General features: G+C 35.0%; 1 protein-coding gene and 1 long non-coding RNA gene across 2 annotated transcripts; both read right to left on the bottom strand.

The window, feature by feature from the left end:
- Window positions 1-27: 27 nt before the first annotated feature.
- On the bottom strand, window positions 28-3151 carry LOC146730287 (uncharacterized). Its single transcript, XM_085493697.1, has 3 exons — window positions 3110-3151; window positions 1144-2739; window positions 28-69 (listed from the first exon to the last, which is right to left on the bottom strand). Exons 1-3 carry the CDS (start codon window positions 3149-3151, stop codon window positions 28-30), a joined length of 1680 nt encoding a protein of 559 aa, XP_085349823.1.
- A 6937-nt stretch (window positions 3152-10088) lies between these two features.
- Window positions 10089-14548, bottom strand: LOC144352202 (uncharacterized). Its single transcript, XR_014927437.1, has 4 exons — window positions 14516-14548; window positions 14070-14129; window positions 13314-13361; window positions 10089-10500 (listed from the first exon to the last, which is right to left on the bottom strand). It is a non-coding gene; the product is annotated as an uncharacterized LOC144352202 (long non-coding RNA).
- Between the last annotated feature and the right edge of the window lie 1372 nt (window positions 14549-15920).

Below are 15920 nucleotides of genomic sequence, written 5' to 3'. Positions count from 1 at the left end.
AAGAGAGGTAGTTCTAGTAGAACTAATCTAGTCTCTAGCCCTTGCATATTCACTGATAGCAGAAAAAAACTGATAAGGACAATGAAATCATAAATCATATTAATATATTGTTTAAGAGTACATAATGCATAAGGAGAAAAATTATATGAAATATGGTGGTAATAGTGAAATGACAATACTGTAAATTGAATGATAGAGAAATAACAATAAAATTGATGTTCAATTATTTAAAAGAAATTGTTTTAGGGTAAGCTTGAAGCGATTTCTTGATGTTAATGTTTTAATGGAAATTGGAAGATCATTCCAGTGTTTTACTAATGAATATGTTAAACTGTTTTTAGTTGAGCTTAGTTTTACTTTTGGAATTTCAAGTTTGTCAGAAATAACTGAACGTGTCAAATAAGAGTGAGAGATTGAAGAGGCATAATGACCCAGAGAACGAGCATAACGATCGCCCTTCAGGTCATAAATAAACATGCACGTTTGGAACTTGCATAATTTATGCACATCAAGAATGCCCAATCTTTTAAAGAGTTGTGAGCTACTTGCACGGGGATTTGAAAAAGTGGCTAAGCGAATAAATTTTTTCTGTAATTTTAAAATTGGATCTATAACGGTACTAAAAGTGTTGCCCCATATTTCAATACAACAGCTTATGTGTGGAAGAATGAGTGAATTATATAGTAATATTATAAGTGATTTGGGTAGGTAGTGACGCAGATATGAAATGAGTCCAATCATTTTACTAATTTTTTTAACAATATTATTAATGTGAGGTCTCCAAGTAAGTGATCTGTCGAGAGTGACACCAAGATATAGCACAGAGGAAGCAAGTTCAATAGGAGAGTTATCAATATTTAATAAACTTTGCATATTTGTCTTCTTTTGAGCTGTTTTGAAAACCATAAAATTTGTTTTATCAATATTTATGGTTAATTTATTTGCCTTACACCATGTGCAAACCTTATTCAATTCTGAATTAAGTAGGCCAATAGAATCATTTTTAACGGAGTGAAACAGATTTGTGTCGTCAGCAAAAAGCCTAAACTGGAAAGTGTTGGATGATTTTACAATATCATTTATATAAATTAAAAACAAAAGTGGTCCAAGAATGGACCCTTGTGGGACCCCACAAGAAATTACTTTATAATCAGAATTACAATTATTTAAATTAACATATTGCTGGCGGTCTTCTAAATAAGATTCAAACCAACTCAAAGTAGACCCTCTTATACCATAATAATGTAATTTAGACAATAATATGGTATGGTTAATGGTGTCAAAAGCCTTTCTGAGGTCTAGAAAAATACCAAATGTGATAAAACCGTCATCTATTTGTTTTGAAATCTCAGCAGTAAGGTCAGCTAAAGCTAATTTGGTGCTGTGATGCTTACGGAATCCATATTGGTTTTCATCAAGAATTTGGAATTTTTCTAGAAAAGCACACATCTGTTTATTTACTAAAGATTCAAACAATTTGCTAATAATGGGTAACACTGATATCGGCCTATAATTACCAACTTCAAATGCACAACCTTTTTTAAATAATGGAGAAACCCGGGCTATTTTTAATTTATCAGGGAATATACCCGTGTACATAGAACAGTTAAAAATATGAGCCAGTGGTTCAGCAATTTGTTCAGCAGCCTGCTTGATAAGTTTAGGGAACATATTGTCATAGCCAACTGCTTTATTAGGATCTAATTTATCGATCTCTTTTAAAATATCATGAGCACAAACTGGGCTGAAAAATAATGAATGTGATTGTCTACTATCAAGGTAATCATTGAAGTTGGCATTACAATTGATTTTAGATGCATAATTTGGACCAACATTAACAAAATACGAATTAAACTTCTCAGCAATATCCCTACTTTCTGTCACAAATTCATCTGGGTTAGTACTCACTCTAAGTTTATGTGGAAAACGATCATTACATGACTGATTATTCCGCAGTTCGTTTATAACCTGCCATGTTTTATTGCTATTTCCAATAACATTTGCCAGCTTGCCAGAAAAGTAAGACTTCTTAGCAATTTTTAATAATTTTGACAAAATATTACGATAAATTTTGTATTGAATGTGAATTGGTGAACTGGGACTATGTCGCTTAGTTTTTGAGAAAAGTCTATGTTTTCTTTTAATTGAAATGAGAAGCCCCTTAGATAACCATGGTTTTTGTGATGATTTTGATGCAGAATAAATCATTTTCTTAGGTAGATGTTTAGTAATTATATCACTAAACAAATTATAAAAATAATCATATGCCAAATTCGGATCCAATAAATTATAAATATTTGTCCAAGAAATATTGGCCATTTTCGCTTCAAATGCATCTGAATGAAACTGCGAGAAGTCAAATTTATATCTAACCGACTTTCTGTTAAAAACATGATGTAGATCCCTGAATAGGGCAAACACTGGGAAATGGTCACTAATATCAGTTTCAATAGTACCTCCTTCGATGAAATAATCAGAAAAATTTATGAGAACTCGGTAATTTACATCAAAAGTTTTGAACAGTTCATCTTTTTCCTGCTTTGAAAAACAAACACTACCTGCATTCCCTCGCTCCTTGTACTGTTCAAATTCTGTTTTGTGTGAATCGCTACCTAAATGTCTTTTGAAATCAGCTAGTCCCTTTCTACGTACACCAGCCAGTATTGATTTTCGACACAACATACACAAAATCTTCAACTTCTTCTCCTTAACCACCAATTCTGTTATATCCTTTGACACCTAGAGAGTCTAGTCTCTGTTCAAATCATCTACTTTCCAATCACTGTCATAACCTGAAAAACCAAATTTATTGTGGCATTTATGCATAGAAACCCCAACATAAGTTTTAACTTTTCCTACCAACTTTCTCACAACTGTTTTAAGATTTAAATAATAAACTGAAGTGAATTCATTATTGCCTTAAGACATTGGAATGTGGAAAATATTCCTACCTGACAGGTTTTTTCTCCAGACTTCTCTGCAACGGAAGCGGGAACAGAAGTCAAGTCGTGACCATCACCTGCATTGTCAATACTCCAATATTCCAATAAAATTGGAAAATGTTTTCAACCCTTTCAATTTAAGAAGTTATATGGAGTATGGTACATACTGTTTCTAATTTCTCTTTTGGTCCTTTTTTATTGACTCCCATGTGCGAAGCACAAAATGGGAGTCTTTGCAGTTAGTGTGTCTGTATGTGTGTGTGTGTGTGTGTGTATGTGTCCGACTGTTCCACTGCTATCTTAAGAACCATACATCGGTTTTTGATGAAACTTGGTGCATAGATGCTCTGGGCCAATGCGCAGATTTGATTAGGTTTTGGTAAAAATCCATGCTCGTTAATTACCTAATTTGCATGATAATTAGCTAATTTTTAGCTGTTCTATGACTGTTCCACTGATATCTAAAGAACCAATCATTGGATTTTGATGAAACTTGGTACATAGATGCTCTGAACATATGCGCAGATTTGATTAGTTTTTGGTAAAAATCCGTGCATATTAATTACCTAATTTGCATGATAATTAGCTATTTTTTAGTGGTATCATGACTGTTCCACTGATATCGAAACAACCACTCATTGGATTTTGATGAAACTTGGTACATAGATGCTCTGAACTAATGCTAGGTTTTGATTAGTTTTTGGTAATAATCCGTGGATACTAATTACCTAATTTGCATAATGATTAGTCAATTTTCGGTTTTTCCACTGATATCTCAAGTACTAATCATCACATTTCAATGAAACTTGGTACATAGATGTCATATGACACTGCATAGACCTGATAGTTTTTATGGTAATATCAGTACATATAATTACCTAATTTGCATAATTAATTAATTTTCAGCTTTTCATATAAGCATTAGTGAGCATCACATTTCAATGAAACTTGGTACTTACATACTCAAGGACTATGCAGAGATTGATTGTTTCGGATAAATATTTGTGCATATTAATCACCTAATTTGCATAATTAGTTAATTTTCCGTGGATACTAATTACCTAATTTGCATAATGATTAGTCAATTTTCGGTTTTTCCACGGGTATCTCAAGTACTAATCATCGCATTTCAATGAAACTTGGTACATAGATCCTTTAGGACTATGCAGAGACCTGATTAGTTTCAGGGTAAATAATTGTGCATATTAATTACCTAATTTGCATAATTAATTTTCAGCTTTTCTACTGATATCTAAAGTACTAATCATCACATTTCAATGAATCTAGAATTATGCAGAGACCCAATTAGTTTTTGGTAAATATTTGTGTATATTAATTACCCAATTTGCATAATTAACCAATTTTAAGCTTTCACACTGATATCTAAAGTACTAATTTTCATTTTAATGAAACTTGGTACAAAGATGCTCTAGGACAATGTACAAACCTAATTAGTTTGGGGTAAAACTCTGTTCATATTATTTCCCTAATTAGCATAATAATTCATAATTTTTTGGTTCTAATCACATTTCAATTAAACTTGGTACATAGAGTTTTTGCGCAGACCTCATTAGTTTTACAATCAAATCTGTTCATGTTAATTTTCTGATTTGCATAATTAGTTTTCAGCTAAGTAATTTCAAATTATATTTAATGTGTCTCGAATACTCTCAGCACATGGGAGTTCTTTCTATGCTTTCTTTGATTCCTATTGATAGTAATAGAGGCACTTGCTCGGGCATCTAGGAACCCCCACAACTGATGAGACTAGAAAAAAATGAATAGATATCAAATAAATAGGGAGCATTTACACAATCAAACAAGCAATAAAGGAGAATTTCACAGACACTAATGATGTGCGGGCTTATAGTGTCTTTTACAATTAAGTGTCAAGGCACTTCACAATTACTATTGTCTCAAAAGGGGGCTTGCTGGTCTGAGTTTGACCAAATATTGACAATGACATGAATGACGTATCTGCACTTAGTAGATGAACAGGGGCAGTTGCTTCTGTAAATGTGGTCTGATGTCAATGACCATCAGTGTTTGCCACCCAGTTTTCCACAATGGAAGTAAAAATTATTTTCTTGTTGGTTCCTATGGCATTTATTTTCAAAAAAGCTGGCAATTTATGCCTAGGAATTTATGCTACCAAGAAATGCCTAGTCAAATCAAACAAGTGCATTCAGTGTAAGATGATTTCTTGGGTGCTCCCCTGACAAATGAAGTTAAAAAAAATGGTTACAAACTCCATCACCCAAGGCCAAGGTCCATCACCAGGTATTGACGCGCTATTGACTAGGAACACATGATACAGGAGGTGCAACTGCAAGGGATGTCCATAATGTGGGTGCCCAGATATGCAAGCCCCAGGCGCAAGCACCAGAAATTAAGAAGCTTACAAATACACAGCCAATCAACGCTATAAATGGTTAGAGAGTGCAAAGCCTGGAAACACCACCAAGAAAAACTGTGAGAAAAGTAAACATTTAAGCAGGCATTTAAGCTGACACATCATGACCAAGCCCTAATGAAGCACACATTTCAAGCAGGAAACAGGACATGATGAAATGAAACCACATAAAATACTCACCATATTATATTTAAAAATTATTTACCTACAGAATCAAGGTTAAGAGAAAAAGAAATATTTTAAAATGCATCAAAACCCCGCCACAATCATAAGGCCGCCTACATTAAAAATACTTAGAGGGAGGGGGTATGAAAAGATCAGGGGGTACCTGAAATTAATTTCCGTTGCTGGGGGGTGAAATACACTGTTCTGTTCAGGGGGGAAAGTTTGTTTAATATCAGAGGACAGAAAAAATCCTTATCCATGTCCATGTACACAGTCTGGTCGTTGGAACATTTACTTGTAGTATCCGTTAAATGTATTTGTCCACTACGAAAGTTATACTCTAAGATCACCTTCCTTAGCAATACATACTGTAAACTTTAAACGACATTTACTGGAAAAAACTAATGTCTGCCTAAACAGATACTTGGAACATTAACGTAAACAATTATATCCATGTATACCCTCCAAAACCAGAAATTCTGTATATAAAAAGATTAATTTGATCAAAAGTAACTTATTAAAGCAATTAATAACAAACAGTTGATCAAGAGCATTTTGGAATTACTTGACCTTTGATTTCATTTTATGGATGATATCCTCTGGAGGCCCAGAAGATTTACGACAACATTGGCATGTTTTGAGGTAGTCCAAAACGAGATTTACGACAAGCCGGCGCTTTGCGACAATACGAGTCAGGAAGTTCTGGACAGAAAACCAATCTGTGGAAACTCGTCGTCAGAGATTTTTTTTGAGAACAGGCGAAAACTAATGCATGCGCGCAGATGTCATCCATAAAATTAAGTCTGTGTGGCCTTAGTTAAAGGCCCACAATCTGCCAATTTTTTTTTTTTACACTATGTTATTGTTTTAACTGAGTATCAAGTAATGATCAACACATACTTTATTTTTAATCAGTTATGGCTGAAAATATATTAAAACAGCTCACCCCAAAAAAGATGGTGGTCATTTGTAGCAGACAACAAAAGCTCATTGAACTATCATTTTCAATTACATATGCACTACCGGTAAATAAATTTGTTGTAAAAAGTGGCATTGGTTGCACAAAGATGCTCAGTGAATTAATACAATGAAGTGAAGGTTTTTTTGTGATTTACCTGTAAACGTTTTTAAAGAAATATAAAATATAATATAAATTTACTAGTTATAATATGTCAATAATGGATTTCTGTTTTCATTGAAATTAATGTATGTATTAAAATTGTACCATTCTTCAATTAAGCCACTGCATATCTCCATTGTTTAATTAGTAAACATGGTATATGATGTATACACAACTTGGCAAGATTAAGTTCCCTTCTTGATTCATCACCAAAAAAAAATTTAATTTCTCCTCCTGGGTCTAGTTGCATTTTATGAATGAACTCGGAAAAACAAGCTCTTATAAAAACAAATTTGCTGATTTTGATATGCTATGTGTATTGATCACAGTTCTGTCCGTACATGGAAGCATATTACAGGCAAGCTCAGAGTTTTCTACTCATTTGTAATTATGACCAAATTTAATATTTACTTGAACTTTTTTGTATTGGCAGGCAAGTTGTTCTTTCACACATTATTTTTTTTTTTATTTCTAAGTTTTATTGGGATAAATCCCCAAAATGTTTTTGACAGTAGAATATAATAGAATATTGCTTTATTACAACCTTAAACAAAATTTGACAATTCTTTTTTGGTTTCTACACATGTAGAAGGTAATAATGATAAAAGCGTGACAAACAAACAAGAAAAATTAAACTACTGTGTTAATATTATTTGCTATCTGTGTGATGTCAGAGGCATGACTATCTACCTATAATCATTCGCAACATTTCATGGTAAGACGCATGGTTGTGGTAAGGGATGTTTCTATTTTTCATTCCATTTAGAGAACTGTCTGTGGCCTATAGTCATTTTTTTTATAATCAGTGTTGGATAGTCTGTAGCCAAGGGAATAAAACATTTGTCATCCATTTTGGCAAGTCGTAATTAACCCATATATTTGGTTGAGACTGAATTTATTCGAATCATGTAAAGGGTTGACTTTAAAATTCTACGTCTGGTTTTGGAGGGGGGGAAATAGGAATAAAAACCCATCTCTTCAGACCCCCATAAACATTTTTATTGTAAGCAACCTAAATATGATGACAGGGTTGGCAGAAAATTGAACGTGCCTACACTGACATATCCAACCGTGATCCACACATTAAATGTTACAATTTGGTGCCTTTCAATTTTCAGATTTGTTCATGAACACAAAACATTCTTTGTATATAGATGGCTTCATGTTATTGTTCAGCAAATACATACTTGTAATGTGAAAATACAACTAAACTAGTATTGATTTGACAGGCGAAAGTACTGATTCAACTCCAACAAATGATAAACTTAGGTATATAATATTAGGTACATTTATAAATGATTATTCCACAGCAGTCTGCCTTTTGGCTACATTCTCTGTAGTATGTGTGGACAACTCGTGTAATGAAGTAACCTGTCAGTTCATTTGCTTGCGTCCAAACAAACTATTACAATGGTTATTTTTATTACATGTTAAGGCTTGTGAGGCATTGCAACTACAACCCAATCTTGTAATTCAGCGTTTTACAGTTTGCACATGAATACAACTACCGAGAAACATTTCACAAAATGGTGACTGAGTGTAGATTTACACACTGAGGCACTAATGCAGAAGTAAATTGAAGAAATCTCGTATAATCCTGCTCAGATGCCAGGGATCAATGCAATTGAGGGTATTTTTAAATATAATCCCTGAATGATACAACCATAGTAGTAATGTAGTTATCAAAAATGTAAATAATGCTTATGATGATGGTTGGTACAAAACCACGTAGCTGTGATATTATGCACAAGATATTTTATTCCATTGCAATAGACAATTGACAGACCCCTTAAAGGTGATGTGTTATTTTTATGGCTTCAGTGTTGATAGGCTTATTTTTTTTTATTCTGCATTCATAAATGTATGTACATCAGATTACAGTGGTTTGATCCTTGAGCGCAACAAAGACAACATGAATATTGTTTTGAATTATCAGAGAGCTGTTCTAACTTGTACTCCTGTAATGTTGTTGGGTGCTTTAAGTGGCACGTTAGGCACATCCTACTCATCAGTACTATCCAATAACTGTTGGTTAAAAGGAATGCCATTTTCTTCACGAAAGTTGTGTAAAATCCAGCAGTTTTTGAATCATTCCGTATTAAGAGACAATACCAATGCCCTTTTAATATTCCAAATGCATTCTCCACCACAGACAGACAGACACAATAACAGGTGGAATGGACTGCTCGCCCATTAGCATGTGTCTGGAAACAAGGTTCCATCAATCAATCAACACTGCCAGCCTATCCTACACACAAATCAATGATTCTATATTTATGGCTTACCACTGCTTGTAAAATCGCAGAATACAATGATTTTTTTATTGTAGTAATATTTTAGCTATTATGTGGCTCCCATGAATGCGTCCAATTGCTTAAGGAAATCCCCAGCGCTGGTAAAAAAACCATCCATGAAGAAGTTCTGGGTAAATCAAGTGCGCATACTCATGTTCAGCCAATCAGGCGAGCCGTAACAGCGGGTATTTCCTTGATTTACCCAGAACTCCGTGTGAATCCCCCTTGATTCTGTCTGCTGGCAATTTTCGTTAATGAAATCGTCGGATATCATTAAAAAACGCAGGATTTGTGCAGTTTTGAATAAAAACAAGTTAGCGATTATGAACAATGGTGATTAACGTAACACCTGATCCCCTCTAAAAAAATTGTTTCGCATTTTAAGGTAAGAAAGAAATCAAAATTTGAAACCGACACGATGTTGATTTACTATGTGCCATGTTTCACAACTTGTTTATTTATATGCCTATAGCGAATGATTTTTTTTAATTAGTATTTATTGATTTTCAGCCCCCAAGTGACTGGGACAACTGTGGATGAAATAACAGCAGCACTCATCATTGCACAAATAAGAGCTGACCGGCGGCGGCGTTGTACCATGTAAAAAAACAGCAATACTAGTACGACACCAAAATTGTTTTCTATGGAACGCCATAACTGTCTTAAGTCATATACAAGATAGACGTTGACTATACTTATGTTAGGAATAACAGGCCATTTATAATTATGCTAATTTATGCAGATTTCTGTTATGCATGTGATACAGGGGGTCTATAGAAACAATAAAATGAAAAAAGAAATCAAATTAAATGACTACTGTATGCTATGGCCGCCTTGTAAACAACTATTTTTAAATGGAGTCTGCCAAATATGCAAATGAGGTTTAGCAAGCTCTAGCATAAATATCTGATCAAAATTTTCCTCTCCAAGGACAAATATGATATACCTCCAAATAGATGTACAGTGGTTAGCATCTAATTGCCATCCTAAGGGGCCCCAATGATTGGATTGTCTACGTACCCCTGAGACATTATTTGGACCTTCTCCATATATACCTTGTTGACAGAGTTCTAAAATGTCAAACTGATCATAAAAGAGCAAATTGAAGCTACTCACCATGCAACAACCCAAAGATATAAACCACAATGATCTGATTGTGGTATAATAACAATATTATGTTTATTCATTGCAAAATGGACAGGAGGTGCTACCTTGAACTGAATAGGGATGTACTACTTAGTACACGATTTCAAACTTAGTACATGATTTCCAAGCAACTAAAATGTCAAAATGAGTCAAAATTTGCAACCAATATACACCATTAGTTGCTAACCAAATTATAACAACTTTTTGAACGAAATTTTTAGTTTCAAAATGAAAAGCAAACAAAGTTTTATGACTTGGGCATTACAAAATAAAATTTCAAAGTAGCTATTCCTTATGTAGTTAGTCAACAACCACTTCCAAATCACCATCCTTCAGATCTTGAAGAAGTTGGTATGAATACATTGCCTTTACCATGTCACCTTCATAAATCACATTGTATCAGGTAGGATATCCTTGAACCTGGAACAGTAATAAAATTAATATATTGTTATTATGGAAGTTGTACATACGTGAACGTCTTAATACGCACTCAATGACGCAGTGTAATTATCACTTGTACATTGCTATTTGCATATATGTACATTGCTATTAGCATATATGTGCATTGCCTGCTAGCTTGATTTGTTATTTCAGTGCATATACTGCCAAAGCAAATACCTGTGATATAACTGAACCTTTATACGTGACCAATGACCCATTCTCATCAAATCTGTGTTTGATTTTTTTCCAACCAGAAAGCCTGTCTCACTCGATTGAAGTATTGACATTGAACATGCATGAATAATTAATTTAATTACATTTTCTTTCAGCTCCTCCCACTTCAGATACACTCGTCTAGCCCCATCTTTCCTTGAAAAATTGTACACAGTTTTATCTGCCATTTCCTGTTTTAGAACATTTTTTCTGAAGCGAAGTTGTGATTTGTCCAACATTAGTTGAACCTGCTCAACAGTCTGCCACAAATCATAGTGGATCATCTCTGATGTCTGTTTTTCCAAATCTTGAAGTTCCTTGAGCTTCCTCGCCATCTCTTTTTTGATGAACTCTTGAAGTTGAAGCTGCTTGGTTTCTTCAATTATTAGCCTCCTTTTTTTTTAATTCAGCACGTACCAGTTTGACTCCTTTCCGTGCATCACCAACCAAATTCACAAGCCGTTTTTTTCGTCTTGCGCATGAAGCCAGTTCTCTGTGTTGTTGGAAGTAAACATTATGTAGGCTTCTGTTGCAAGGACATTAACATTCGGTTCGAATTTCAGAATTTGGTCCATATAACCAAATACTCTTTCAACATATTTGTTGTGCTTATCAACACTCTTAGTTTTCTCCCATATTCTTGCACCAGGCTCACTATACATACCACCTGGCAATTGATCCTGAAACTCCTCTTGTAATAACTTGGCTAATGCTGGTAGCAACGCCCCTAATATTACTTACGTATCAACATCATATTCACATGGTAAATACAATCTTCCTTGATTTGTACGTCATCAAACGGTATCATTTTAAGAGACATAAACTCATCTACATTCAGAGCAGCATCATGCAGGAAAGTGACCAATGTAAGATGGTATTTGTTCATATCCATAACATGCAAACATTTATTTTCAAGTAAATTCCAGAGAGGTGTGGTAACTAATTTGCTTACTAAGCCAATGGCCCTCAGACCTGCAACATAGAATGATTCTTGTAGGTGATTTAGTACACAATCTGTGAGCCGATTACAGTTTTGGGTTTTCAGGAATGCAATCATCTTTTCTTCAAGGAAATACACATGTCCAGCGTTAGCAAACAAAATGTTCAACCTTTGTCCTCTGTAGGGTACCAGTGGCACTGATTGCATTTTTTTTTTTTTTAAAACCATAAGAACGGAGATATGTAGTAAATGCCCGGTGACAGCCAGACTTTTCATCGGCTCCACGAGCAAAGGCTTTGCAGGCCATTCTTACCAGGCTTAATGTACCTGGCTCATTTGTAACCTTGTACTCCTGGGTAACAGCAGGCGCATTTTAAAAATGAGCTTTTTCTACCTCATGAAAAATGCTTTGGGATGTTTCCGCCATATGAACCAAGCTGTGTCAACCACAGAAAAAGTTGGATAAAGTTTCTACTAAATTTTTATCTTCATCTGGCAAACTGATGTACCCTTCTTGTATTTCAGGTAATACCGCTTGTCGATACAACTCTAGTAACCTGTTGAATTTGCGCTCTGCTGCTGCACGGTCACTCATGGTATTGGCTATGTGGCATGATATCTTTTTGCCCACATCCGATTCAGTTTCTTCTGATGTCATGAAGTATGCCCTTGAAGGTGTCAAGTGTATCTTGTGCCGATTTGGTTGGCATTTCTCTTAAACCTAAACAATAATACTTGCTCTCTTGGTCACAGACTGCAAATGCACCAAACTTATCACCATATTTGGATGTTTCATCCGTATGTAAGATTGTCTTCTCTTTACTGACAAACTCCTCACCCAGTTGTTTTTGTGAGAGCATCCTCGCTGGATATTCATGTTGTTAACCATGCTTGTTGCTGGGATACGGTTAGCCTTTTTTCCCACAAGTTTGAGGCATGCTTCAATGACAGCTCCAAGATGTGTATAGACACATAACTGCAAGTCTGATGTGTAATGACCCATGTCCTCATCTTACAGTTTTACAACTTCAGCTGTTAGGTCATCAACTGGTTGCTTCAAATCATCGATTTGCTGTTTGGCTTCATACAGTTTTTTCTCTGTACATTTTACCTCTTCTTGAAGGACTCCTGGTTGTTTTTGGGCCTCCAATTACGTACGCCAATATGTTTCCCTTTTCCTCCTCTTTTAACCTGCTTTCTTTTACTTTCCAGATTGTAAGTAAGATGAGCCTCACTTTTACTCTTCTTTTTCAGCTGCTCCTTCAAATCAGCAAGTTGAACAGTATTCTCTGTTTCAGTACGTACTTTTTTGTTCAGATTTTCTTGAAGTTGGTGCACCTCACTGGCGGAGGAGGATGGGACTCTGTGTGACTTTTCACATCTCTCCCTCTGGTATATTCGGCGATTTTTGGAAATTGATAAATTTCCTCGAGAAACTCAAGAAGTACCACAGCACCATCAGGCCTGTTCTTATTCTTATTTAATTTCTGGTATTTGGTAATTACTCTTGTAACGGATTTAGAGTATGTATTATGAGTGAGCTTGATGGAGTTAACATCAATAACCATGATGCTGTACCATCTATGCCATATTTTTTGAAGTGATCTACAACTCTACCATTTGTGATTTGATTACTTACATCACAATCTGCTCCACCACTATCCATTGGCAAATCCATGTGGTACATCTACAAAGCAAAAACAAAAAATGTTACTGGACTGAAAATAAGTCTGTTTTAGTTATTGGTATATTGGTCAGAATGAGCACAATAACCACAAGGTTGTTTGGTGTAATGTTAGATGCAACCAACAGGAAAAACAAGCATGCATTGAACAGTACCCACTTTATTGTTATCAGGTTTAAGAACTAAAAGTTTTGTTTATACAATGTAGTAATACACTTTGAACCGGCCGCTCAAAGAACAGCAATCATTACAAATGCATGTACATATGTATATGATGTGATATGCATATGAAGGGTAAATGTGATTGACTCGTGCAGGTCTGAAACACAGGTGAGTAAAGATGCATAAAGAGAAAATTAGGGACTAAATATGAATATAAACAAATTTTAAAACAGAAAGAAGAACACTACTTACATATAATTGTTAACATTGAAACAGTCCTACCCCTTTTCCTCATCTAGGGATGGGGTGCCGACACTGAAGGAAATCAGTCTACATGAGAATATATCTGTACACTTCCAAGTAAGATTAAGTTATGTTGTTTGCAAACCACTCTACACTGTGAGTCATTCAGCAAAAAAGTCGAACCTCAAAAGTTAATGTGTTCGAGAGGTATACCCATCAAAACCAGATACAATACCAATAAATATTAAACTTACTAGATCCACAATAATTAGAACCTATCAATATATTTAATCGAAATGAACTTACAGAATGTACACAAATATTGTATATAAAATTCACTTCACTTCACTTCACTTCAATAACACACTGTAAGATAGTAATAATAAAAAATTAATTGATCTTATCGGGATCCATACTGCATACGCTCTGGTGGCATTCATATGCTAATACACATTGCTAGGTTACGAATATTTCAAAGAGAAGACGCCAGTTTCTAGGATACGTCTTATGTAACAAAAAAATAGAACAATGAAACGTCAACACTACCATGACAGTGCAACTCATTTCCGTAATCATTTTTGACGCAGCTATCCATTCTAAATGAGTAAGGAATATTGAAACTAGCTATGAATAATTGTTTCATGTTCGTCCCATGCGAGAATTTAGTTTGGCAGAGGTTTGAAGAAAAATCATTGTAAACTTAGCTATTTTTGCAACAAAAATCATGAACGAGTGAAGAACGTAACACTCACCTCTTCGTAGTCTATAAACAATGGCGAAAATTCTAAACTAAACAGACGTTTTATTTCGATAATAAGTGTTTAATCGTTTGTTGTTATAAAATGTAAAACGATTTTATGTGACATTTAACGCATTTTAATTCGGGATACAGTGACCATGGTGACGGTATAGGCAACCTTATGTATTGTTATTCCTAATTATGTAATGGGAAACCTCCTTTTGTCATACAAGTGTATCATTATGTAACAATCGCATATCATTATGTGATGAAAACATTTCATTAGTGGTTGAAGTGTATCATTATGTTACCGAAACATGTCATTAGATGATGAAGGTCTGTATTATGCGATGTACACATGTTATTATGTGACGAAAACATAATTATTTTGTGCGAGCATGCAATTATGTAATTCAATCAATTCATTGCGATATGCAAACATTCTTCCTTGTGATGTAGGTATCTTATTAGGTGAGGCAAACTTGCTATTATACGATGCAGACGTTTCACTGTGCAAACATTCAGTGACGCGATGTAGGCGTGTCATACTGTGGTGCAAACATTCAGTGACGCGATGTAGGCGTGTCATATTGTAGTGCAAACATTCAGTGACGCGATGTAGGCGTGTCATATTGTGGTGCAAACATTCAGTGACGCGATGTAGGCGTGTCATACTGTAGTGCAAACATTCAGTGACGTGATGTAGGCGTGTCATATTGTAGTGCAAACATTCAGTGACGCGATGTAGGCGTGTCATATTGTAGTGCAAACATTCAGTGATGCGATGTAGGTGTGTCATATTGTGGTGCAAACATTCAGTGACGCGATGTAGGCGTGTCATATTGTAGTGCAAACATTCAGTGACGCGATGTAGGCGTGTCATTGTGTCATACCGACATGTAACTATGTAGGTTATTAAGCACTTTTACATCGTTTCCGAAAAGAATATTTTGTTATTAACAGATGGTGAACTGTCTAGACTGAGCGTCACGACAATGTGAGATGGGTCACATTTGCGCGAAGTTTGCCGTTGCAGCCCAAGACAACCCACCAGTTGACCTACACAGTTGTGATCCAGGCCGACATCCACAGCAGAAAGAATACGTAGTGAGAGGTGATGTTATTTAGTCCCAGAACTGGATCTAATTCCTCTAGATCTAGGAGATTGAGAGGTATATGAAACGATTCCGCTGAGAAAAGCAAGAGAACTTGGACAGGCCAATTTGTCTGTTTAGCTACGGCAACCGAGGTGGCTCACCACATTGAATTCAATAATTAGGCTTTATTTTTGTATTTTTTTTTAAATTTCCGTTTTAAATTTTAATTTCAATTTCACTTCATTTACTTTTCGATTTAACTTTCGTTTACGATTTGACTTTCGTTTTCATTTTAAATTTCGTTTTCGATTTGACTTTGAT

Source organism: Saccoglossus kowalevskii, chromosome 19 (assembly GCF_978046115.1).
Source record: "Saccoglossus kowalevskii chromosome 19, keSacKowa6.1, whole genome shotgun sequence".
Classification (NCBI taxonomy): domain Eukaryota; kingdom Metazoa; phylum Hemichordata; class Enteropneusta; family Harrimaniidae; genus Saccoglossus; species Saccoglossus kowalevskii.
Note: the sequence above shows the minus strand (reverse complement) of the source record. Positions and strands in the feature narration are given on the sequence as shown.